The 26,781-nt window shown below is 39.6% G+C and overlaps 1 protein-coding gene across 1 annotated transcript in view; it reads left to right on the top strand.

Moving 5' to 3' along the window:
* The window catches only part of lrfn1 (leucine rich repeat and fibronectin type III domain containing 1), a 238,416-nt gene extending 226,579 nt beyond the window's left edge, over window positions 1-11,837 (top strand). The window contains exon 6 of the mRNA XM_017719121.2: window positions 6,977-11,837. Within this exon, the coding sequence (XP_017574610.1) occupies window positions 6,977-7,925 (949 nt within the window). The 3' untranslated portion in view covers window positions 7,926-11,837. The remainder of the gene's footprint in view (window positions 1-6,976) is intronic.
* Window positions 11,838-26,781: the final 14,944 nt, after the last annotated feature.

The raw sequence follows: 26,781 nt of genomic DNA, 5'->3' as shown, positions 1-26,781 counted from the left end.
AAATTGCTGCCATTGTGAAAAATATACAATACTGTGCGAAAGTCTTGGCACCCAGGACACTTTTTAAAAATCTATTTATTTGTGCAGTTTGTGTTAATATTTGAATAAATTAAATGTATAGAATATTAATTAATAATGATTATACACATATATATATATATATATATATATATATATATATATATATATATATATATATATATATACACTCACTGGTCACTTTATTAGGTACCCCTTGCTAGTAAAAGGTTGGACCCCCTTTTGCCTTCAGAACTGCCTTAATTCTTCGTGACACACTTTCAACAAGGTGCTGGAAACGTTCCTCAGAGATTTTGGTTGGTTATTTGAGTTACTGTTGCCTTTCTATCATCTGGAACCAGTCTGCCCATTCTCCTCTGACCTCTCACATCAACAAGGCATTTTCGTCCACACAACTGACCGCTCACTGGATATTTCCTCTTTTTTGGACCGTTCTCTGTAAACCCTAGAGATGGTTGTGTGTGAAAATCCCAGTAGATCAGCAGTTTCTGAAATACTCAGACCAGCCCGTCTGGCACCAACAACGACATAATATATATATATATATTTGATTAAATTAGTTTGATTCATATTCATTGAAAAAATGTATACAACTCTCTGCATCAGTGTCTTATAATAATAATAATAATAATAAATTCAATTTAAAAGCGCCTTTCTCGACACTCAAGGACACTGTACAAAATGACCTGTAATAAATCTTCTCCCATTTAAATCTTAAGTGAGAGTGGTTTTGTTATTTGACACAGCGGACACTCCACAAAACTGGGAGAAAAACGATGAGTCACTGCTAATAATAACTAATGGCAAAAATAAACCAGAATATGAACAACAAAATACACTAATGTTGCAAAGCTGTTACTAAGGTGAAGGCTGTTATGTTATCCCAGGTAGATGCTAAATTGGTGCTAAGGTCATCGCTATGTTATCCCAAGTAGTAGCTAAGCCACTTCTTTGTTATCCAGATGGCTGCTAAGGTGTTCTTGAGCCACTGCTATGGTGTCTTAGTTGTCCCTAGAGCACTGCTACAGTACACCATGTAGCTGGATGTTGCTTGGTCATTGCTGTGTTATATTAAGTGGTTGATAAAGTGTTGCTAGGTAATTGCTATGGTATCCCAGGTGGTTGCTAATATGTGTGCATTTATGTGCTAGTATGGCTACGAGTCTGAATGCGATGTGTATGAGGGGCAGTATGAGAGCCGTTAGATGTGAATTCATTTCCTATGGGGATAAAAGAACGTTAGATGAAAAACTGGTCTCAAAAGCACAAGCACACTGTCCTCATATAGGCTCTGCAAAAGTTCTGGCTCGAAAACTCTGACTCATGAAAGATATAAAAAAGAACACAGAATAAGAAAACAAAGTGCTGCAAGTTTGCTTTATAAAACCAATATTTTAAAGTGAAAGAGAGTTGCTAACAAGTTGTTCTCAAATTATTAATAGGAAAGTTGTTCAGACGTCTAGTTACTTCTAAAGTCAAAAGCCTGAAATAAGACGTCCAAACAAGTTTTACTGAAGCACTGTGAAATTCATGAACCATTTAGTTATACAGTTTTACCCTTTACTTTACCCTAAGGGCCTACAGTGTCATAACTGTCAGCGCCAATGCTTTCACTGTATACATTACATTATTATACAGTAAGTTTTCATGTCGACAAATTTGCCAACTTTATTGTTATGCAACTGGCTTAAGATGGCTAGCCTTGCCTTATTATCAGCATTATGTCACTGTGGCATACACAGAGCTGCAAAGTCTGTTTTCATAACGTGGAAAGTGTCATGACATCAGAAAAAATGTCATCTGACGTAGATGTCGCATCAACCTGACATCAAAGCTGCCAAATGCATCCTTTATGACAAATGACACCTACTGGAATAAGTGTTTATAAATGTTTGTGTGCGTTTACATTATCGCAAAAGACTTATCTAGATGTCACATAACCTTATGAACACTGATCTTCAATAAAGTATCAATTTAATCAACTTTAATTAGGAAAACAATAGTTAATAATTCATTAAACTGTCTTTACAAAGGGAGTGTATATATAAGTTGCGTGCTTGTGCATAACAGGTATGGTTTTCATACAGCGTTTGTTTTTTTTTCCCTTTTGTTTTCTTATTACAAATGAATTGTGGTGTAAAGACAAAACAATCAACAAAACAAATCAATCAAAAAGCCAAAAAATGGTCAAAAATACAAACTAACCAGAGAATAATGAAGAAATAACTAGCAGGACTTTGCAAGGAAAGAAAATCATTTATTTAAAGCTCACTAATAAGCCCCAAATGATAAATAGAAACTGAAAAGAACTTCAGTATTGGGGGGAAGGTGACCAGAAATTAAATCTAGGCCTACATGTGACAGGCAAAATGAACTGCCAAGAATGATGAGCAATAGCCTAAAAACACCATAGCAACCACCTGGGATAACTATGCCAGTGGCTGGCCAATATCTTAGCAACTACCTGGGATACTATAGAAAACAGCCTAAGAGCACCTTACCAAGCACCTGGGATTCCAGAACAATGGTCAAGCAATACTTTAGTGATCACCTGGGATTCCATGGTAATGGACACAACAACTTGTGAAACCATAGCAACACCTTAGCAACCATTTGGGATTTCACAGCAATGGTTTAGACAGCTGCCCTGCGATGGACTGGCGACCTGTGCAGGGTGTATCCTGCCTTCTGGCCAATGACCGCTGGGATAGGCTCCAGCACCCACCCCCCCCCCCCCCCCCCCCCCCACCTGCAACCCTTAGGGAGAAGCGGCTTAGAAAATGTGTGAGGGTTTAGACAAGCCAACAAAATTTGTCATCGGAACCTTCTAGTTTTGCACATGTAATTTCAGACTGAGATTTTAAATAAATAAACAAACAAAGAAACAAATAAATAATTCACCTGACCATTATCATGAGCCAAGCACCCTGCCATGATCAATTTCGCATTCAATTTACAACTGCTCATAACATGAAATGTAATAAAACACTATTTTCAGTTAATAATTTAAGCTATGAAATATTGTTCCTTTGGGGTATGGTATTGTGCCAAGCAATCACTGACTGGTGAATGAGGAGAACATATTTTTATTTGTTGCTTCATTCTTTGAATTCATAGCTTTTCACTGCTCTCCCAAACATACCAATAACATGCCAACCAACCCAACAAGGTTCTGTTTTGTAGCTTTCATTTGCTGCTAGTTGGATTATATCGTATCATATGCCTGAGAAATATGGCAGAGACTGAAAACTGGGCCAACCATCCCGACTCTCTCCATTTAATAATCAGCCCACTCTGCCGGAGAGAAGTGAAATACAGACCGCTGCTGTCACGGAAACAGCATCTTTATTTTTGCCAGTTTCTATTCTGTTCATCACATAACTTGCTTCCTTGGCATTTCACAGCTTGGAAGTGAAAAAAATCCTAAATATTTTGCCACATTTAAGCCAAAAACGTTGCTCCAGGCAGTTTTCCTTCCTCATGTCGTTCCCAAGTCAGCAACGAAACATGTTCCTTAGTCCTTGAGAATAGGAGCTCTGTTTATCCACCCCCCCCACCGGTTTCAGCTTCTGACCTCTGATCATAAGGACATCGCTCATGCTGACGTGGTCATTCCTCAGTGTGACCCTCTGACCTTCACTGTACGGATTAACTTGCTGTCCCACATTGTTCCAGTCAGAGGATGAGTAGCACAGCCCATTAAGGTCAGAGCAAAGGCCTTTTTTATACACTTAACAGAATAGAATTTTTCCCAAAGACATTACCTTTGTAACGACCACTGTTCGGTCATCAACCAGTCGGACACAAGGGCTCGCTTTCCACTCTGTTTATTCTGAAACGGATTTTACAGTATATTAATCTTCTCTTGCCTTAGACGGCTGCAGACCTCGCAAGCGTCCATCTCAGAGCTCTCACTCGTCTGATGAGCTCATATTATCTCTTCCCAAAAGAGCACTCCTCACATTACAATAGCATACACGTGATCGTATAGCTTGTTCATATCATAAAAAAATCCCAAATCCCAAATACTGCAGAACAAATACAAAACTAACGCTGCTTGGCTAGCATCAGCGAAATGCACTGCACATTTCAGGAGGGAACAGACTGGGGAGAACAAAAAATTTCAACAAAAAAAGCATTTCTAATCAAAACTATACTCTAAGATTGCCACATGCTCATATAATGTGTTAGAACAATGTTTCAAAGTTTTTTTCTCGATATGAACTGAATTAAACTATATATTAATAAGGAGTTACACACCGTCCATCTCAGAGGTCTTACTCGTCTGATGGAGGTACGGCAGCAGCAGAGGGACATAGTCTGCTGTGATGTCACAGCAAGAAAAGAATAGCTCCCTAAAAATATTTGTAAGGTTTTTTTTTTTCCTTTTTGTATAAAAATATAAATAACACTTGTTCTTAAGCCTTTTTACAAAGATGGAGTCATTTTGGTGAAACTCAATATTTTATCAACTGTTTAATTTCAACTCCATTACACCTTGCAGTAAGATGCACAAAAAGAAAAGCAAAGGCTCTAAAATTGAACCTTGTGGCACTCCACAAGAAACACTGCAGTTTTACGATGAATAATTTCTCAAGAGTTGTCAATTCAATAAATATGATCTAAACTGTTCTAAAACCATGTCTGAGAATTCAACCTAGTTTTCAAAACAGCGGAGTATCTTGCTGTCCCACATTGTTCTAGTCAAAGGATGAGCACCACAGCTGATGAAGGTCAGAACAGAGCCTTTTTCTACATTTACCAGAATATACTGTTCCCCAAAGACAACATGTACAAAGAGAAGTGAAAAGGCCCTAAAATTGAACCTTGCAGCACTCCACAAGAAACACTGCAGTTTTACGATGAATAATTTCTCAAGAGTTGTCAATTCAATAAATATGATCTAAACTATTCTAAAACGAGCCTGAGAATCCAACCTAGTTTTCAAAACAGTGGAATAACTTGCTGTCCCACATTGTTCTAGTCAAAGGATGAGCACCACAGCTGATGAAGGTCAGAACAAGGGCCTTTTTCTACATTTACCAGAATATACTGTTCCCCAAAGACAACATGTACAAAGAGAAGAGAAAAGGCCCTAAAATTGAACCTTGCAGCACTCCACAAGAAACACTGCAGTTTTACGATGAATAATTTCTCAAGAGTTGTCAATTCAATAAATATGATCTAAACTATTCTAAAACCATGCCTGAGAATCCAACCTAGTTTTCAAAACAGTAGAGTAACTTGCTGTCCCACATCGTTTTAGTCAGAGGATGAGCGCCACAGCTGATGAAAGGACTTTTTCTACATTTACCAGAATATAATAACATATAATATAAATAAACATACATTTATTTTAAATGTATTTATATATATATAAGAATATATAATATAAAAGAATATGTTTCCAAAAGACAGTGCCTAGCAGTAAGACACGAGCAAGGGCTCTAAGACTGAACCTTGACTCAAACAAGAAATTTTACAGGTTTTATGATGAACGATTTCCCAAGAATTGTCTATTCAATAAATATGATTTGAAGCGTTCTAAAACCATGCCTGAGATGCCAACCTAGTTTTCCAAACTGTGGATTGGAATCTTGTTTAAAATGAAATTACAGCCCAATTTTTTAATTAACATCCACCTGCTCCTGGGACAAAATTAAACAGGAGTCCGGAACTAATCAGGAACAGAATCACAGCAATCAGGGTTAGGTCCTGTATTACTAATGGAGAACACACATTGTGCATTGCTGCATCTTTTTAATTTATTATTTGAAAGCATTATTTGTACTAAAAATGTCCTGTAAATTTCAGGCTGTATAGAAGAAAATTTAGATCACATCAGATTATAATCCCATGACATCGTGAACCACTTCAGATGTTGAGTCGCAAGTATTAGGAGACTGAGCTTAGGCCCAAGTAAAACCAACAAAGAGTGTGGTGTGTCTTGTTTGTTAGTTTTCTTATCCTTGCTTCTTTTCTGTTTGCTTTTCTTTCTCTCCATCTCTCTCTTACTCTCCGTCTCGCCCCATTTCTCTTTCTATTTGTTTTTCTCTCTGCTCTGTATTCATTTCACTCCACCCCCTTTTCTGTTTGTCTCTCTCCTCTTGCTGTTCATCTTTATCTCTCTGCTCATATCACCCACTCTCTTTTTCATTATGCCTGTTTGTCCTCTCATTTCATTCCTTTCTTTCTGTATCTGCATCTAACTCACTCGGTTTCTCTCTCTATATATATTCATATTGATTATCTGTCTATCTCTGTTGACTTCTTTCTGTTTCTCTCTATTTGTTCCTTCCTTTTTTCTTTCTTATTTCTGTATATCTCTACCATTCCACCCCTTTCTTTCTCTCCCTCTCTCTTTTCATATCATCCCATCCCTTTCTCTCCTTCTTTTTCCTTCCTGTCTATTTTTGTTTCACTCCACCTTTTCTTCCTTCCTCATTTTTCTCTCTTCGGTTCATTTATCTTCTTTCTGACTCTGTTTATATCATTCTACCTCTTTATCTCTCTGATTGTCTCTCTCTCTCTCTTTTCATTCCATCACAACCCTATCTCTCTTTTCTCTCCATTCATATCACTCCATTTGTCTTTTTCCCCTTGATCCCTCTATTATTTTCGCACCACTCATTTCTCTCTTTCTCTCTTTTCTGTCTATCTCTCCCACCAATCCCGCATCTTTCTCTCCCATTTTACTCTCATCGTATCTCCTCCTCTCTCTGAATCTGTCGTTCTCTTTTTGGTCTTAAATCTCTTTATGTATTTCTCCCCATCTTTTCTTGTTTATCTCTCCATCCCTCTTTTCCTATTGCTTTCCCCCTTTCTCTTTTCATACCACTTCACCTCTTTTTCTTTCTCTCTTTCTCTTTGTTCTTTCAATCACTCTATACATAACCCTCCCTCTTTTTTATTCTCTCTGTCCTTCTCTCTGTTTTAGGATGATCCCTTCAGAGAGTAAGACGTTCAGGATCAGTGACCTGGCAGCTGGTCGTGAATATGAGTTGTGCGTCCTGGCTGTTTACGATGATGGCATTACCTCCCTGACGGCCACTCGTGTGGTGGGCTGTGTCCACTTCCGCACCGCGCCTGAAGCTGGCCAGTGCCGCTTTGTCCACAGCCAGTTCCTTGGTGGCACCATGATCATCATCATTGGTGGAGTCATCGTGGCCTCTGTTCTGGTATTCATCGTCATCCTCATGATCCGCTACAAGGCCTACGACAGCTCCAAGGCTAAGGCTGGCGCCAGTGGTAATACTGGTAGTAATTCCAGCACTAACATCCACGGTCATTCACAGACCAACGGAAACCGCATAGGACATCCTGGGTCAAAGCAGCAGCAGCAGGGAGTTGACGAATGCTCCCGTCGAAGGGAGTCCCAAGCTGGAACAGACTGCAAGGCCCTGGTACTTCTTAGCCTAGAAAGTGAAACTCAAGAGGAGCTAAAGGTGCAGCTGCCTCCACTAAGTCCAGAGGCACCAATCCCATCTGCATCTGCGCCTGTCCAATTACCACCAGGGTCCCGCAGGGCAAGTTTGGGAAACCCCCCTTCTGAGGACACCCAAACGGACAGCAGCCTGACGGGCTCCACCATGTCCCTGTGCCTGATCGGCTCCAAGGTGGGTGAGGATGTGCCCCCACCACGGGCCCGGGACAGCCGGAAGGGGGCACTTGGTGGAATGGGCCTGCTGCCGGGCGAACTGGCTAGGACCAGGCATCGCTTCTCGTTCGATGGTGATTACGCCCTGTTCCAGAGCCACAGCTACCCCCGCAGGGCGCGGACCCGCAGGCACAAGTCCAGCACTAACCTGAACACTGACGCCTCACCGCCAGCCAGCCGCAGGGTCACGTTCAGCAGCACTGAGTGGATGCTGGAGAGCACCGTTTGAGCAGTGGAGATATTGGACAAACCCGCTTGAACATTAACTAACACACATAAACTACACACACAGACAAAATGATGCAGTACCCATAGATTTTTACACATGTCCACATACAACAAACAGAACAGGTGCACCAGAGTATGTGAGTGGAGTAGTGGGGCAGTAGGTTCCACTTACCACTTCAAGCAGGTTCCTCCTTCATTCTTGCTTAAATCCATTTACATTATGCAATGCTCGGTTTCTGAAAAGTTGGGCCTGGTGATTAATAAGTTCTCTTTGACATGTTATACTGAAAACAGCACAGATCCATTAAATTTCTTTTTGTCTTTTTGTAAACATGGATTAATTCCAAATTTGATGCCTGAAACACATTCCCAGAAATTTGGGTCAGGAGCATGTTTACCACTGGGCTACATCTCCTTTCCTTTTACCAGCACTTACTTATATTTAGGGAATGAAGACATACAAATATTCGGCTTTGTGATTGTACAGGGCCTTCATTGTAATATTTTGCACTTGATAATGCACAGCATATTTTCAACGGTAAACAGGCCTGGACTGCTAGAAAGGCCAGTCTAGCACCCACACTGTCTGATTACGTTGCCATCCTTTTGAAATAAACAAGGACATCCTTGAAAAAGACATTGTCTAAAAGGCAGCATAGGTTGCCCCAAAAGGTGTATATGCTTTTCCAAGTTTATGATGCCATCATAGATTAAGTTACCTACTAATACTCCTCCATAACATGACAGACCCTGGGTTACACTTGTAACAATCTGGATGGTCTATGTCTTCTTTTACTTGGAGAACAATGTTTGTTAAGGATGAAATACCTAAAATTGTAACAACTGCTTATTGAGAACATTGGGCATCATTCATCAACTATTCTTCAGAAGAAATTTCTTAAAACCGGCTTGAGTTTTTCCACAGATTGAGATATCCAATTCAATGTTTTCTTAGATTTGTCTGTAGGTACAGCACAAGATCTACACACACTCAAGAGTACAAGCAGTTCTAAGAAGATCTGACATAGAATTTTCCTCAAGGAGAAATGTAAGGAAAAACAGATAATGGTGAATGAGCTGTGGGATGACATGCTGCCACATCTTTGGTAAGGCTCAGTGGTGAGGCTCAGTCTGTCCTTGCTTATAGAAGACTAGCTTTTCCTGGAAGCTCCTTGTACATGCAAGCTTGTTTGCATCACCTGTTTAATTCATTTGTTGAATATTTTCAAACAGTGTTCCTTGTTTAAAACAGCTTGTCTCAACTTTTTTTGGAATGTGTTTCAGGCATCGATTTCAGAATGGGCGTATAGGTAAAACACAGTGATCCGGTGATGCAGTGGGAAGTCTCACAGCTAGACACCCCTGAGTTTGATTCCCTGGCCAAGCAACCAGGGTCTTTTCTATCTAGAGTTTACATGGTCTCCCTGTATCTTTTTGGATGTCCACTGGATGCCCAATTTCCTCCCATGGTCCAAAACATGTAGTCAGGCCAGTTGGACATATTTAATAGCCCCTAGGTGTGAGTATCTACCCTGTAATGAGTTCCCTGCCTTCTGCCCAGTGAGTGCTGGGAGAGGCTCCAGCAACCCAGGAGGTCAAGTGGCTCAGATGAGTAAAATGAAATAGGAAAATGTTTTATTTACAATCCACATACTGTCTCAACTGTTTTGGCATTGAAGTTTGAATATTTTGTATATCTGGGCATGACATATCGCTAGGTACATGTTTGTAGGTATATAGGCTTGAAATGATTGGTCAATCAAGCCAAACTGCCAAGAGCAAACAAAAACACATACTTTTTAACACAATTTACATTCACACAGCAAATGGATGACTAATTTTGAGTAATGACTGTAGAATACCCTTAAAAAATAGTTTTTTAAAGGTTTGTAAAGGTTAGTATAGGCATTGGTTATTTATAGAACCATGAACACTCAAAGAACCTTTTGAATGCAAGAACTTTGCATAATTGAATGGTTCTTCTCTGTGGTGGGTTACCTGTTGCATATGGTTCACCAAAGAACCTTTTTGGTTCTTTATAGCAAGGCCTCCCAGTCTCTCTGCTGGTGACCACATGAGTTTTCTCTACTCTACATACCTGATCCAGCTCAATGTTCAATCAAGTGTATGAACAGTGTTCGGGTTGCCAGGACTGGGATTCACTGCTGTGTACAGTTGCATGCAAAAGTTTGGGCACCCCTGGCCGAATTACATGCTCTGCTGATTTGAGGTTTGACAGAGAACCTCTGCTATTTGGATTGTTTATGAACTCACCGGTCAAATAAACACAACGTGTAATTTGACTGGGGTTTTTCAAATTTCTTGCATATGACCACAGCACCAAAAAGATACTGTATCTATCGTAGACTCTTTTTTTTTGGTCTTAAATTCCTATTTAGTGTAGTGAAGCAGTGAGAATGTACAGCAGAAGTACAGATGCTACAACTGCCCTGCTCCCTGTTCTGCTCCCACTTCGGACCACTCATATTCTCTGATGCACACACACACGCATACACAGATATAATTATACAGAGACCACTGTTTCAAACACACACAAACAGAATTTCTCTCATGTGTCTTTGTCCAGGCTTTGTTCATGTTCAGTGGCTCCATTCTGGCTCCTCCTGCCATCAAATACAGAGAGAGAGACATACAGATAGAGACAGAGGTAAAGAGATATTAAGAACGAGGGACTGTCACTGTCCATTTCTACATCATTTGCACATAACTGACCTTTACATTGTCTCAAAATTCAATGACGATTGAACCATGATGATTGGGGCAGTTGTGGGCTGGAGGTTAGGGAACTAGCCTTGTGACCAGAAGGTCGCAGGTTTGATCCCTTTGGCTGACAGTCCATGAGTGAAGTGCACTTGAGCAAGACACCTAACCCCCAGGTGCCGTGGATAGGGCTGCCCACTGCTCTGGGCACGTATGCTCACTGCCCCCTAGCGTGGGTGTTTCACTGCATGGATGGGTTAAATGCAGAGGTCTAATTTCGCATTTGGCAAAATGGTTCCAAATTCTATTCTATTCCAATAGAAATGCTCCAAAATTAATTACACTGACCTACATTCAAAGGGAAGAATGTTTCTGCCCTCTCCCCTAAAACCAACCATGCTGGAGATGCTTATCTTTCTCTGGACAGCGACAAAAGCCAGACAGAGATGCATAACGCAAGGGAAAGATAGATGGAGAGAGAAAGACAGAACCGTCAGTAGAGAGAGAGATAAAGAGAGGGAGGAGGGGGAGAGAGAGTGAGAGAGAGACATAGAGATAAAGAGAGGGGAGGGAGAGTGAAAGACAGAGATGGGGACGGGAATCAGTCACTCTGACTGGTTCTTAATGTTGACATTGAAGCTTGATTAAGTGAGGACCACCGAAAGGAAATGCAGTCAGTGAATGAATATTGATTCTTGGCATCTGTGACTTGCTACGGTAACGCACAGTCATTACGGCAGTGCTGTTCACCCGCAGCTCACGGCCATGTGGGACTCGATGTGGCTTGTTTACAGATAAGAGGTGAAACAACTTGAAAAAGGTTGGCAGGTGTGTAATATAAAAGCTGGCGCAAGTGACTGTGGCTCAGAGTCAGCTAGCCAAGCTGAAGTTTCCTTAAGTTTCACATCACATTATGAAAAAGGCTGAAGTTTTAACAGGATTAGTTGTTACGCAGCCAGCTAGCACACTTGCAATATAAACTATAGACTAATCATTTCAAGTGATTTCATCTCTTTACTTTAAACATCACACTTACTGCATATGGCACTTCAGTCTACACTCTCTGAGAACTTTATTAGGTACACCTGTTCAGTTGCTTGTTAACACAAATAGCTAATCAGCCAGTCACACGGCTGCAACTCAGTGCATTTAGACATGTAGAGGTGGTGAAGACAACTTGCTGAAGTGCAGACTGAGCATCAGAACGGGGAAGAAAGGGGATTTAAGGGACTTTGAACGTGGCGTGGTTGTTGGTGCCAGACGGGCTGGTCTGAGTATTTCAGAAACTGCTGATCTACTGGGATTTTCACGCACAACCATCTCTAGGGTTTACAGAGAACGGTCCAAAAAAGAGGAAATATCCAGTGAGCGGTCAGTTGTGTGGATGAAAATGCCTTGTTGATGTGAGAGGTCAGAGGAGAATGGGCAGACTGGTTCCAGATGATAGAAAGGCAACAGGAACTCAAATAACCAACCAAAATCTCTGAGGAACGTTTCCAACACCTTGTTGAAAGTCTGCCATGAAGAATTAAGGTAGTTCTGAAGGTAAAAGGGGGTCCAACCTTTTACTAGCAAGGTGAACCTAATAAAGTGGCCTGTGAGTGTATGTTATAATGTGTATACTTCTAGAGTACATATCCACTTAAAATTCCCAATAAAATATGAACAAAATATGTATTGATAAACGTAAAATAGATCTGTTAAAAAATGAAATTGACAAAAAAAAACTTGTATCTCCATTTTTGACATTTTCCAGTTTTTGACATAATTTGAAAATACCTGTTGCTCTTTGTAATGTATGTACATTTCATGTTGAATGGACTAAAAGAAACGGCCCAAAATGACTTGGAAACATATCTGGTTCCATTGACCTACGTTTTTTCCTTCCCCTGTGAAGTTATCATTTTGGAGATACGAGGTTTTCTCCCGACAACAGTGATAAAAGATAATTCCCAATGTCATAATAAAGAATTTACCATTGTTTGCGAAGATTACACGCAATAGGTGGCAAACAAGGTGAAGGTGAAAGTGAAGGAGCGTCCTAAAGTTCTCAGGGACCACATTGTCAAACTACACTCCTTAAACTACATGACACAGCACTCAAATGGAACCTTCAGCATTCCTGTCAGCACAAGTAGTTTGATAATATACGAGTGGAACGTTCACAGAAGCGCAACTATTCATACCCAGAGAGGTGCATCCCAGATGATTGGCCTTAATGATTAATGATAAGGAAGGTATACGAGAGGCTAGAAATCCCTCAAAAAGAGCAGAAACTCCAGTTATAACAGTCGTTTTCATGCCACGCCAAGCTCTTCCGTGAAAAAGAAGCACAGAGATGCACGTCTACTTTGCATGAGCATAACTCGGAACACATTTGGAGCAATGCATTCTGATCATGCAAAACCAAAGTAGAGCTCTTTGGCAATAATTCAGCTCATAATATCTGTAGAAATAAAGATGCCAAGGATTGCATTGGTATAGTGAACTAGGTAACCCATCTGCCTTCAATGAGGTTCAATCCTGGCCTTGACCTTTGCAAAAACCCTACACTATACCAATAAGAGTCCTTGGGCAAGACTCTTAACACTGCCTTCACCTACCTGTGTAAAATGATCAAATTGTAAGTCGCCTTGGATAAGAGCATCAGCCACATGCTGTAGATGTAGATGATCCCAGGAACACCCACAGCGAAGCATGGTGGTGGGAGCACTGTGATATAAGGCATCTTCTCTACAAACTGTACTGGTGATCATTCAAACGTCACTGAAGGACGCATGAGTGGAGCAATGAACCGGGCCTTATTTGAGAAGAATTTAAATAGCTAAGGTATTTGCCTGGCCTAGCCTATATGCTGACTTGACTTCTGTTTTTTAAGCGCAAGTCCATCACAGGGACCTTCGTAACCTTTGGGAATTGAAGACGATTTGACCAAAGCTGAATCACAATGCTGCGATAAGCTAAGAACTTCTTACCGTGGATGACTCGAAGCGGTAATTGCCCGCAGTGACTTTGCAACAAAGTACTATAATAATGAACTCGTGTTCAATTTCATTTTTAATTAGATCCTTATTTATGCTCATGAATATACCCTTCTTATGTTTATACTGTTGCATGCAAACGTTTTCGCTCCCCCGATCCAATAATTCAATTTTTTACCACCGTTTTTTTTTTTTACATACCAAAACTTAATTCATTTTGACGTTTGACGCCACTCTTTATCTTTTAGAAGTAAATGTTTTTTGTTGCTGTGCCCTCAAAACCGATATAAGAGCTCCGTTCTGATTGGCTGTCCTGCATTGTGCCTCGTTTCAACACTCAGAGCTGAAACCCTCCTTTGAGCTTCACCATGAATGGGTGGAGCTAAACTACTGTAAGCTTGGTGGCTGTATGTAAATGAGCTGGTTCTTGTGACATCACAGAAGCGATGAGTTCTAAACAGGCTGTTTAGTTTCCCTGCTTGGGCTGGGCAGTGTTTACTTATAACTTATTGATAATAATAATAACGATAATAATAATAACAATAATAATAATAATAATAATAATAATAAAGCAAGATAAATGTTTGGATGTGTCCCTACATCCTCTGTAGGACACGTTTGACGTTTTTTTTTTGCGTGTTATATTTTCTAGTATATTCCATTTCTAGTATATTCATTTTACTGGGGGGGGGGGGGGCGGGGGGGGTGTGCCAAAACTTTTGCACAAGGCGCACTGCGCAAAGTCTAAAGGCATCTTGCGTATATGTACACTGGAAGTATACTGTATAAGAAAAAAATAAATAAATAAGTGTAAAAAGTGAGAAAGAAAAGGGGGGCAGAAAGAGAGAGACGTAGAGAATAGAGAAGGAGAGCGAGATAGAGAGACATAGACATAGAGTGAGAGAGAGGGAGTGCCATGTCCTTTCCAGTAATGCAGCGGTGCCTTATTCCTGAACATGAACCAGTGGAGGATGCTGCTACCTGTCTCACACACGCGCACACACACACACACACACACACACACACACACACACACACACACACACGCTGTCTCCTCATCTCTGGTTGTCCCCGACTCTGTGGGAACACATCTTCTTTTTGTGTTTATGTTTTTATTTTAATGGTTATTTTTATATGTGATGCCAAGGTGGTGAGAGGCCAGTGGATATGTGACTGTTTTGAGTTTCTTTTTGATATCTCACAAAACGAAACCATGATGATGTTGATGATGATGATGATGATGATGATGACGACGACGATGACGAACCCCGAAATGTGTTCATGTGTGTCGGCTACTTTCAAAGACTTTTTGCACAGAAGACACGAGATACATACAGACACTGTATGGAGCCAGTCTGTACAAAAACAATGGAAGAATAAAAGACGTCCAAACAAGTCTATACAAATACCGATTGCATCAGTTTGCCTGGAGAACGGACTCCTTCAGCCGGAATGGACCATATCCTAAAAACGTGCATCATTCCTAAAGTGACTGTATGATAGTAATCGGTATTGTATCTGGCTGGTCTAGATAAAAAAAATGAAACAAAACAAACAAACAAACAAAAAAATCCAAAAAAAAGAACAACAACAGTGAAAGACTAAAACTGCGACGGAAAAAAAATACATATATAAATATATTACAAACCTATTGGTGTATGTGTTCTAAATATGTAAGTCATAAGTGACATGACTTTTTACTAAGCGTTCTGGACGATGGCCGCAAGTTTTTACATTAAAAATCTGGGTCATCGCATCCTTCCTCCCGGGTTTAGTATATTAAAGTTTGGACCACTTATCCCTCGTGGAAGGGGATTAAAGTTTTTTCTGTGTGTGTTGGTTGACCGTAAGTCTTCTACGTGTCTTTTTCTCCATGGTTCTTCCAGGCTTGACCTTTTATTCCCAGCACAAGTGCTCTGTTTTCACTCTGAGCTCAGTTTACAAGAGTTTTATTCCCGTGAAACTGAGCGAATTCCAAAAATACTCTCTGGTTACCACTACATCAAAATCATTAGACAGGATCTCATCGGGAAGAGACAGCAGTTCGTAATTATGAGATGAGAAGCAAAGATATTAAGTCATACTTGTGATATCTTACTGTTATGAGACAGAAAGTCATAAATATGAGATATCAAACCATAAACATTATACATTCTCATGAAACACTAATTCACAATTATGAAATTGTGAAATCAGCGGTCATGACTGTGAAATATTAAGTCATAAATGAAACACAATCTCATGACTATTTGGAGGCAAATTATAATACCGAGATTTTATGTTTTTATCTCATTATTATGAGATAATTATGAGATGCCATGTCGGTTATGAAATACCAATTTATAATTATGAGGCTCTCACAGGAAGAAAGTCATAAGTTTGAGATGCTAAGTCATCATTATTAGACAGGATGACAGGTGTGAGACGGTAAGTCATGATTATGAGATACTAAGTCATAATTATGATCTCTATTGATAGAAAATCAATAATTATGAGAAGCCATTATTATCAGACTTGATCTCAATGTTATAAGAATAACAAGGCATAATTATACGTATAGTATATATATATATATATATATATATATATATATATATATATATATATATATTATACTAAGGAATAATGATTAGTCAGGATCTTATATTAAGTCAATTATAACAAGTCATAATTGTGAGACAATAAGTAGTAACTTTGAGATACTAAGTCATACTAATGATCTCATTGTTGAGGCAGCAAGTTGTAATTATGAGATATTAAGTGATAATTATTATACAGGATCCCACTGTTATGAGATAGCAGGTCATAATTATGAGATATTAAGTCATTATTGTTAGACAGGATCTTCTTGTTATGAGATAGCAGGTCATAATTATGAGATATTAAGTCATTATTGTTAGACAGGATCTTCTTGTTATGAGATAGCAGGTCATAATTATGAGATACTAAGTCATTATTGTTAGACAGGATCTTCTTGTTATGAGATAGCAGGTCATAATTATGAGATATTAAGTCATTATTATTAGACAGGATCTTGTTATGAGATAGCAGGTCATAATTATGAGATATTAAGTCATTATTGTTAGACAGGATCTTCTTGTTATGAGATAGCAGGTCATAATTATGAGATATTAAGTCATTATTGTTAGACAGGATCTTCTTGTTATGAGATAGCAGGTAATAATTATGAGATACTAAGTAATTATTGTTAGACAGGATCTTCTTGTTATGAGATAGCAGGTCATAATTATGAGATATTAAGTCATTATTATTAGACAGGATCTTGTTATGAGATAGCAGGTCATAATTATGAGATATTAAGTCATTATTGTTAGACAGGATCTTCTTGTTATGAGATAGCAGGTCATAATTATGAGATATTAAGTCATTATTGTTAGACAGGATCTTCTTGTTATGAGATAGCAGGTCATAATTATGAGATATTAAGTCATTATTGTTAGACAGGATCTTCTTGTTATGAGATAGCAGGTCATAATTATGAGATATTAGGTCATTATTATTAGACAGGATCTTGTTATGAGATAGCAGGTCATAATTATGAGATATTAGGTCATTATTATTAGACAGGATCTTGTTATGAGATAGCAGGTCATAATTATGAGATACTAAGTAGCAAATGTGCGATATTAGGTCATACTTATGAGCTATTATGTCATTATTCTAAGATTTGAAGTCATAATTATGAGATATTATGTCATTGGAATGTACTAATTGACTTTTTTAGTGGTGGAAATGGGATGTCAAAGCACATCCCAATTAAAAAACAAACAAACAAACAAAAAAAAAGCACAACTTTCACACCAACTGTCCATCAGCCAAGAAAAGTTTGGTGTCCTAATACACTTACACTGCAGCTACAAGGCTAATGTACCAAACAAATAAGGGTAGCTTATGGCCACTAATTAATATCATGCAAACTGCAAGACTGAAACTCCTGTAGACTTGCTTATATAGTTTGTCATTCTGTATGACATTGTTCTATCCATAGAGATAACATAAGAGGAAACAGATCTTTTCATTCCATCAATTTTCCAAAACATGTGCATAAATGATCAAGATGGAAGGTATCCAGAGCAGTTTGATATGAATTGGTGCATCATAGAGGTACTGGAACAGTGGTCGTTTACATTTGTGGCATTTGGCTGAAACTCTCATCCAGAGCGACTTACAATTGGGTCATTTAATACAAGTAGGCATAGGTAGTGTTAGGAGTCTTGCCCAAGGACTCTTATTGGTGTAGGGTGCTTACCCAGCCAAGGGATTGAACCCTAGTCTACGGCATAGAAGGCAGAGGTGTTACCCACTACACTATCCAACCACTACACGATGGTCATGATAGGAGGGTCATACATTTGGACCTACAACACAAATATAGGCATTTTATTTACCATCCAAAATGATCAGTGATGCTAAAAATGCTTTGTTTTATATGGCAAGTTTTAAAAGGCCAGAAGTAGGTTGTTTTGTGAAACAAGGCCTTCGGCATCAGGAGGTGCATTTGTGAACATTTTTTTGTGATCGCTTTCTGAAAGGGAGCTTTTAGAGGCATTAGACGCCTGGTTACTACCACCACTGTGAACATCCCTGACTCGTTTATCCAAACACAATGCATTTCACATCAAACCACTCGGAATAGCTTTTTACGTCCTAATGATTTACTTATTCAAAACAGCATTGAAAGATGGAGGCATGTAGTTTGCGCAGTGCCTTCCTAGCCGCTGTAGTGCACTTAGAGTGCTCCAGTTTAGAACTAGTGAATCAAACTCCACAGCTCAATGTACATCAAATGACTTCTCTTTTGTCCCAGAGAACAGCCCAATACAGATACGAGCCTGCGCCGTCACAAAGAGAACCTTGTTCTCAGGAGTTGAATTGTTAGCATTGTTCCTCGACATCATTTCTGCTGGAAAGAGAGACGCATGAATGTGCTTTTTTTGTCACGGCACTTCCATTAGGCCCATTTGCACCGTAAGTTCGGGAGAGGAAAGTGATGAATGGTCCCGTTCTGCACGGCAAACCGCCGGCACATGAATGCAATTATCAAACTGATTAACATGGTAATAGTTCCTGTGACGGTCGAGCCTCTAATTACCCTCTTCCGAGGCGGGAAGAAGGCAAGCGAGGAGCTGAGGCGGATCATCCATCAGGTAGCGTGTGTTTACAGCACGTCATGGCCTTAAGGTGAAATCTCGCGTAGACGTAATTAATCGCAAATGTTAAAGAATGAAAGAGGTCCAAGGTAACTAATCTGGGCCCGACGCCAAAAAGCACCCTAGCGTCCATCTCATCTTCACTGGTGGAGCGTTCAAGGAGACCAGCCCTTTCTCGTCCACCGCTTTTGATGAAGCCAGAGCTTTGAGGGTGCTACGTTAGAAATTACCGGTGATCGCGGTCACCAGGGACAATGAAGTCAATAACATTGAACCCAATGCACCAATAATGTAAACTTTTGAAGAACAGAAACATCCTGAAACGGGAAAAACAGGGGATGATGTTTGGTTTATCTTCATATTAACAGGCAAAGCAAGGCACCTTTATTAATTTACAGTGGAATAAAGAATCGCAGTGGCCAATCTGAGCAAAGTTGAATTTGATTATTTCAATTTTATTCTAAATTACTCTGATTTGCTGCAGTAATGTAATGTCGATAAAAGACAACGTGATTTTGCAACAATTAAAAACATTGAATATGCAAAGTCTTTGATACATTTGTGACCTTTACAAGCCAAAGTTTTAACTTTAAACTCAATTGTTCACATCCAAATTTGTAGCTGCATTTACCGCAAATATGGGACATTATTATTGGCCCATTCTTCAAGATATGTTCACATTACGTACATTGCAGGAGGAATTTCAAGTAATTATGTAAAGAAAAGTTAAAAGTTTTGTTGCATCAATGATGGTATGCAGTCATATGCCAAAATGTGGGCGGTCCCTAGTCGAATTTGACATTTTTGTTAAATTAAAATAAATTAACACCCCTAAAGAGAACAAAGATCTGCACATTTTACTGTATAGCTATTGTTTATTTACTGAATTTTAGAAAAAAGAATAAAAGCCTCTGCAAAAGTTGTGGCACATTTAATATTTTATGTTATACTTTTTATGTTAAATTGAGAAAATAAATAGAAGTCGTGCACTAAAGTTTACAGAAAGATGTAATATTTTAGTTTTTTTTCTACAAATATGGATCATTCAGTACTATAAGAAATATATATTTACCATTGTACCAACTTGGTTTAAAGTCAGCCCTCAAAACAGCGACAACTTCCCTGCAGACTTTAGCTACAACCCTAATCAACCCCACCTGATCCAACCAATCGTTCTCATCAGAAGTCCTTGATAAGCTGAATGAACTGCACTTCAGTTGGAGGTGAAACCTCCAGGGAGGTAGATCTCCAGGAGGAGAGTTGGTGACCACTGCCTTAATTATGTTCATTAAAAAAAAAAAATAAAGAATAAATAAATAAATACATGACTGGATGTTGCATATTGCCACTCATAACATGAAAGCTCTAAATAAACAAAAATTTTAGCTTAGAGCAGAACTCAAAATACAAGCCAGTACTTGACGAGCAAAGAAATCATTGGACAACTGTAGGCAAATAAAATCCTAATATTTTTAATTAAAATGAAAAATAAAAGTGCTTAATTACAGAAAATATGAGACAATTTGCAAAGCTCTGCAGATTTTCAGACCTTGGGCCAAACTTACTTCAAAACAATGGGACCTAACTGCTCACCATGAGGGACAGGGATGCAGCCCCACCTCCTGCTCCAAGATGCTGAGGCATCGCTAAAATGGACTAAAACTCTGGTTTTGGTAGTGGCATGACATCATTTTTGGGATCACATGGGACATCATTTTCTGATTCACGTGACATCGTAGACAAAGTTGAAACAATTTAATGTGAATTTAAATAATAATAAATTGTGGAAGTGGAAGGGACAAAAAACAGCAAACGGCCTAGAGGAGGTTGTTTTCATTATCGGTCCAGCTTTAACACCACTTTTCTGGTTTAATCAACCTGTTTTGCACATTTTTCAAAACGATGTCTCACATCCTCTGAGCAATTAACGCCTGTATAAGGAATCTCAATTAGCATCAGCATTTGCATCAGAAAACATGCTGTCATGCTGGGATGGGCAGTGAAAGGCAGTACAAGGTAAAAACTACTTTAACATACTGTAAGAGCAATAGTTCGCAACTATTCCAGTAAATGTTAGTTTAAATGAACTTTTTAGTCTTTTAGCTGGTGTTAAATGAAGAAAGTTATCAGTGTGATATACACTCACCTGCCACTTTATTAGGTATAGTGTTCAGTTGCTTGTTAACACAAATAGCTAATCAGCCAATCACACGGCCGCAACTCAGTGCATTTAGGGTTGTAGAGGGGGTCAAGAAAACTTGCTGAAGTGCAGACCGAGCATCAGAACGGGGAAGAAAGGGGATTTAAGGGGCTTTGAACGTGGCGTGGTTGTTGGTGCCAGACGGGCTGGTCTGAGTATTTCAGAAACTGCTGATCTACTGGGATTTTCACACACAACCATCTCTAGGGTTTACAGAGAATGGTCAGAAAAAGAGGAAATATCCAGTGAGCGGTCAGTCGTGTGGACGAAAATGCCTTGTTGATGTGAGAGGTCAGAGGAGAACGGGCAGACTGGTTCCAGATGATAGAAAGGCAACAGGAACTCAAATAACCAACCAAAACCTCTGAGGAACGTTTCCAACACCTTGTTGAAAGTCTGCCATGAAGAATTAAGGTAGTTCTGAAGGTAAAAGGGGGTCCAACCTTTTACTAGCAAGGTTGTGTACCTAATAAAGTGGCCAATGAGTGTATGTGAAGGGGGTGGAGTTAAGAAAAAGGGGAGCGGTTGTGTAGAAGAAGCAGTCAAGAGTTGTTATGGTTTTTCTCTCAGCAGCACCTGCAGCACTGAATAGCCGAATCCATTGTTTTCTACATTAAACGTGGCTCCACCGAACTCAAATGCCAGGTCTTTCACTCTTCTTTGTTTCCTTGTCCTCGCTACCTTTCACCGACCGAACTACCCCACAGCCCCGAGTCTCGGTAAGACTGTGAAGAAGTGAACTTTAAGTTTTACAGTACAATAAAGAACGTTTATAATATGATCACATTACAATCCTCAATGCTCAAATCCAATATTTCACTCAGATCCAATCTTTCTAACAGAATGGTTCACATTCGTGACTCAAATCTGTCAGCAATGTGATTGAACCTGCGTCCTGAAAAGACTTGCATGCGCACATCCTTATCAGTGGCGTCACATGATTGAACCATGTGCGTCATGAACAGCAAACCTTCGCTGTGAAGATAATTTGCTCTAAACACTTCTCAGCTGCTTATTTTCAGAGTGAGACTAAGGTGGAAAAAGGATAACATGCTTTGCTTTTCTACCATTCTCTGGCACTAATTTCAGGTTCAGTGCTGCTGCCACATTAATACTGAGGGATGACGCATGAGCAATGAAAAAAACACAAATTTCGATCAGACTGTTCTCACTGAGGCCACATGGCCTCGATTAGGATATGTATCTGATCTAGGACCACTTATGGAACCTATATTCAGACTGCAGGCAAATCAGATTTGGTTCTCAAATCAGATCTCATGTTTGAGACCTTTTGAGAATCGGATTTGGGTGCCCAGATATCATCAACCAGTCTCTGTGGGTTGCTGCGGTAAAAGCATTGGCACCAATAACTACATAACTTTGCTGATGATGTGGAAGGTAAATATGAATGCAAGAGAGATGGAGGTGCATCATCTCGCCCTCCAAACTTCAAAATTCTCCAGCATAAGCTTGAATCTTTGTTGCTCTTCCTGAATCCCAGCTCTTCTGTAACCCTCGATCGGTTGTTTTTTGTCACATTATGAGTGACGCAAATGACTCTTTGAAATCCGATTTGTGCATCCAGATTGTCCAAAGATGCATCTCTAAAAGTCCGCTTGGGGTTGCATTTCAAACCACCTCTGAATGTGGTTTGGAGCTGATTTGCAGTTGTCAGTTTTCATGTGGTTTTCTGCTGTTCAAACTGTCAAAAATCAATCTGGATTCAATGTGGATTTGCTGAAAATCAGATTTGGGCTGGCAGTGTGAACATAGCCAAAATGGCTGAGATCCGATTTGACAAGATTTGACAAGAGACATTAAGGCCAAAAAAAACAAAAAATAAAAATGAGATTTGTGCCACTTTAGTCTGATAATGTGAACATGGCCTTAAAGTTCTTTATTGTAAAGATTGCCTTTTGGAGATACTTTGGATGGTCTTTTTGAGGGTTTTGTTACAATGCAGATGATAAAGTTTCCCAGTTTCCCAGAAAGTTTCCCAGAGCTGCATTCATAAGGCACAATATCACAACATTTGGCATGAAGGTTGCATTTGATGACATCGGTATATGGTTGTAACCCTTTACAGGCTTACTTTGGTTATGGGGTTTGGTTTTACTCCCACCACTAGGGGGCGATGGGGAGTTGTACTACCAGATATTAACATAAAAGAAGAACAGTTACTGTGAGTTGGGCCACAACTACAAACAATGTTGCTGATGCTTTGGTGCGTTTTGTTTTCACTTGTTTTGACTTTTCCTTTTGTCAAATTTATTTTGTTATGGCATGGTTGGAAAAGTTGATATCCTGGATTTAAGTGTCTCCAACTCCAGGCTGAAAACCAGAGAAAGAACCATCCTAACGGTCAACAGGCACATGCCTGGGAATATCAGGTAGGATCTACATGAGCTGGTGTTGCCAACTGGCTCGGATGTTGGAGTAATTCAGCACAAGTTCATTGCTTCTCTCTCATCACTCATTAACACAGATGTGTGACTCAACGTTTCGCATGGTGAGAGATCCAATTTTCTTGCTGCTGGCCTAGAGAGTCTCACTTAGAGACTTAAGATCTTTTCCAAGAGATAGATCTTGTATCTAATTAACTGCTAAATTTCCTTTGAGATCAATAAAGTATCTACCTACCTACCTAAACACCCACCCACCTATCTACCCACCTACCTACCTACCTACCTACATTGCCTGGTTGTGGATGGGAAAACATGTTTTATGCACACAGCATTTTTTGGGATTCTATATATACAGAGTTAAAACAACTAACTAGGTATCATCCTCAGTATTTGTAAACCGAATGTGTCCAAACTAGCAGCTTGTTACTTACAAGTGACTGCATTTTTCTGACATTAGATTGAGCTTGGCGGACATACCATAGGCATTACTATAGATGTGCCTTTCCTTTTCAGCTTTAACAGCCTCAACCTTCATTCAGTTGTGTTGGTGATAGCACCTGTACTGCTCTGCGAGTGGTCACACCATTGATTTTTGAGGTTTATCTATTTATTTCTGACCAAAAGGACCTAAAAAGAAACAAATAGAACCCAACAAACTTGCGTTTCTATGTTGGTAAATGTTGGATGTGCTTGGACTGGATGATCCAGTGCTTGCATAGTTGTTTGAGTGTCTTCCCACCTCTGTTGAAAACAATACTGTATATGTTTATTGCAAAAATATCACTTTTTTTTAAAGAAATGGATATTCAGAGTCTTAATGGGTTGAATTTGCATTCAAGACCACCATTAAGTGCAAGATAGTCATATTTTTTTACTTTATTACAGCTTAATTTCTTTTTAGGACACCTGCCTTCAGTTTTTCAGAAATTAGCAGCGATATTTTACCATATCTGGTATGTGTGGTGAGAAATGAGGCTGGATGTAAATGTAAGCAAGCTTTAATGAACTGAAACATGGAGGCCACAGGCAGGTCAGGAGGCATGGAGGATGCACCAATGTATTTACTCCACCTACAAATATTACCTCTTGAGCTCTTAACCAAAATATTTGTTACACAAGCATAATCAAGCTGGTCAACCACCATGACCAAGCACTGCCAAACTGGTTGTGCTGTTAGGCCAACTTTATTATTTTATTATGCTTGGTTATGCTGGTCAACCAGCTTTGTCAACCTGGTCATGCTGGTTGACCAGCTTAGACAAGTTGGTTATGCTGGACAACCAACATAACCATGAACTAAAACAACAACATACCCAAACTGGTCAACCAATTACAATGGTCCAAGCTGGCCAAGGGCTTTATTTGGTTGAGAATGGGCAAACTCTAGATCAAAAGATCACATGATCAGCACGTCACAAAGAAAGGATCCTCGTTTTCAAGGTCTTAATGGCTTGTTCATGATTCCTCTGATTCTCTCCACCCATCTTACTCTTTGTTGCATCTTCTTTTGACTTCAGCTCTTTCAAGCATAATTGTCTTTTCCAATGAATTCTCATTATATTTCCCAAACGCTCTTGCAAAATTACAATATTAGCCAGTTGACAGACTAAGTACAGACTCTTATTGAGACAGTAGAACATCCTGTGGCTGGCAATGTGAATTTACAGGTTTCTACTGCAGTAAATCGCCTGATCAACACCTCAAAAATAATTACAGCCACATTTGCACCAAGTCTTTATATAGCAGTAGCTCTTTACAGCTTTTCACTCCCACTACTCCAAAATACCTGTTTTTTAAAACACATCTATGATTCGTAGACCAGTAGAACAGGAGATCAGTAGGAGGCAGAGGAATGGTAAGGAAAAATTTGTGCTCTGTAGAACAGTAAATCAGCCAGGGTTGCCAGCGGTTTGGAGCAGGATCGATTAGCGAGTCATTTCTGTATTTCTTTATGGGATTGTAAATCTGCGTCCCAGAAGAGCGGCACTGACACAGTCACTGGTCCAGATGATTGTGTCAACACTCAGTAGACTTTGTTCCAATGTGTATAGTACTTAAGGGGAAAATGTCAGGAATATCAATTTGTGGGGGTGAGGGGGGCCCTCTTCCTGATTTCTTCTTTTTTTGAATAATTGTTTCAGATCTTCACACAGTTTAATTTGAGATAAAGACAACCCCAATAAAGACAAAACACAGTTTCAACTGAAAAATGAAAAGTTCATTATTGAAGGAACAAATTAAATTGCCAACTGCCCCAATGTAAAAAAGCTATTCAGTCAAGCAGGTGACCAATTTTAAAACCAATCTAAACCTCACTTAAATAGATAGATTCCACTGATGTGCCGTGATCAAAAAAAGCTCTGGAAGAGATAAGAAACTGCACTTGTGGAGTTTCTTAACGGGCAAGAACCCAGAAAAACAACTAAAGAACAGCAGGACTTGCACACCTCTGATAAGGTCAGTGTTTCCTTGACCATTTGAATAAGACTGAGAAATAATATTATCCATACCAGATGGCAGGCAAAAGCAACTGCTAATTAAAAGAAACATAAGGGCTCGTCTCACATTTGCCAAAAAACATTATATGTGCCTTTTGGAATAATGTTGAATCAACAGTGGACATGCTTAGATGACAGCATCTCATTATTGCATTTTGCAATAAGAACACCCTACCAGCAGCAAAACATGGTGGTGGTAGTATGACGGTGTAGGGATGCTGTAACAATCTGACCAAACTCAGTAGTTACTAATAAAATCCAAACACTAATTTGGTGGGGAAAAAAACGTGAACATCAGAATCCCACAGCGCTTGCACGAGTTTTAGTTAATATTCCCCAGAACAGACAAAACACTAACAGCAACAAAGCTTTAAAAAAAGAAAAGCAGTTAAATATGATCTGCTTCAGAAGTCTTTTAGGTGGGATAAAGTTATCAAAGTCCAGAGATTGTCTCCATCGAATGCAATAAAAAAGTCAAACAGCAACCATAGACTATCCCATTGAGGTCATCAGGAGGAAAGCAGGATACACCCTGCACAGGTCACCAGTCCATTGCAGGGCAGACAGACACATTCACTCACAACTAGAGGTAATTTACCATGTCCAGTTGGCCTGACTGCATGTCTTTGGCCTGTGGGGGAAAACCAGAGAACCTGGAGGAAACCCACGCAGACACGGGGAGAACATACAAACTCCACACAGAGAGGACCCTGATTACCCGGCCGGGGAATCAAACCCAGGTCCTACTTGCTTTGAAGTGACAGCACCATCCACCACGCCACTGTTCCACCCGTCCAAGCAAACCATGTCCACAGAATACTCAAAAATCAAAACAAGACCCAGCAATGCACAAAAAACCCCCACAGGAATGAGCTAACCCA

The sequence above is a fragment of the Pygocentrus nattereri genome, chromosome 17 (assembly GCF_015220715.1).
Source record: "Pygocentrus nattereri isolate fPygNat1 chromosome 17, fPygNat1.pri, whole genome shotgun sequence".
Taxonomy (NCBI): domain Eukaryota; kingdom Metazoa; phylum Chordata; class Actinopteri; order Characiformes; family Serrasalmidae; genus Pygocentrus; species Pygocentrus nattereri.
The sequence above is the reverse complement of the archived record's forward strand: the minus strand, read 5'-3'. Positions and strand labels throughout refer to the sequence as shown.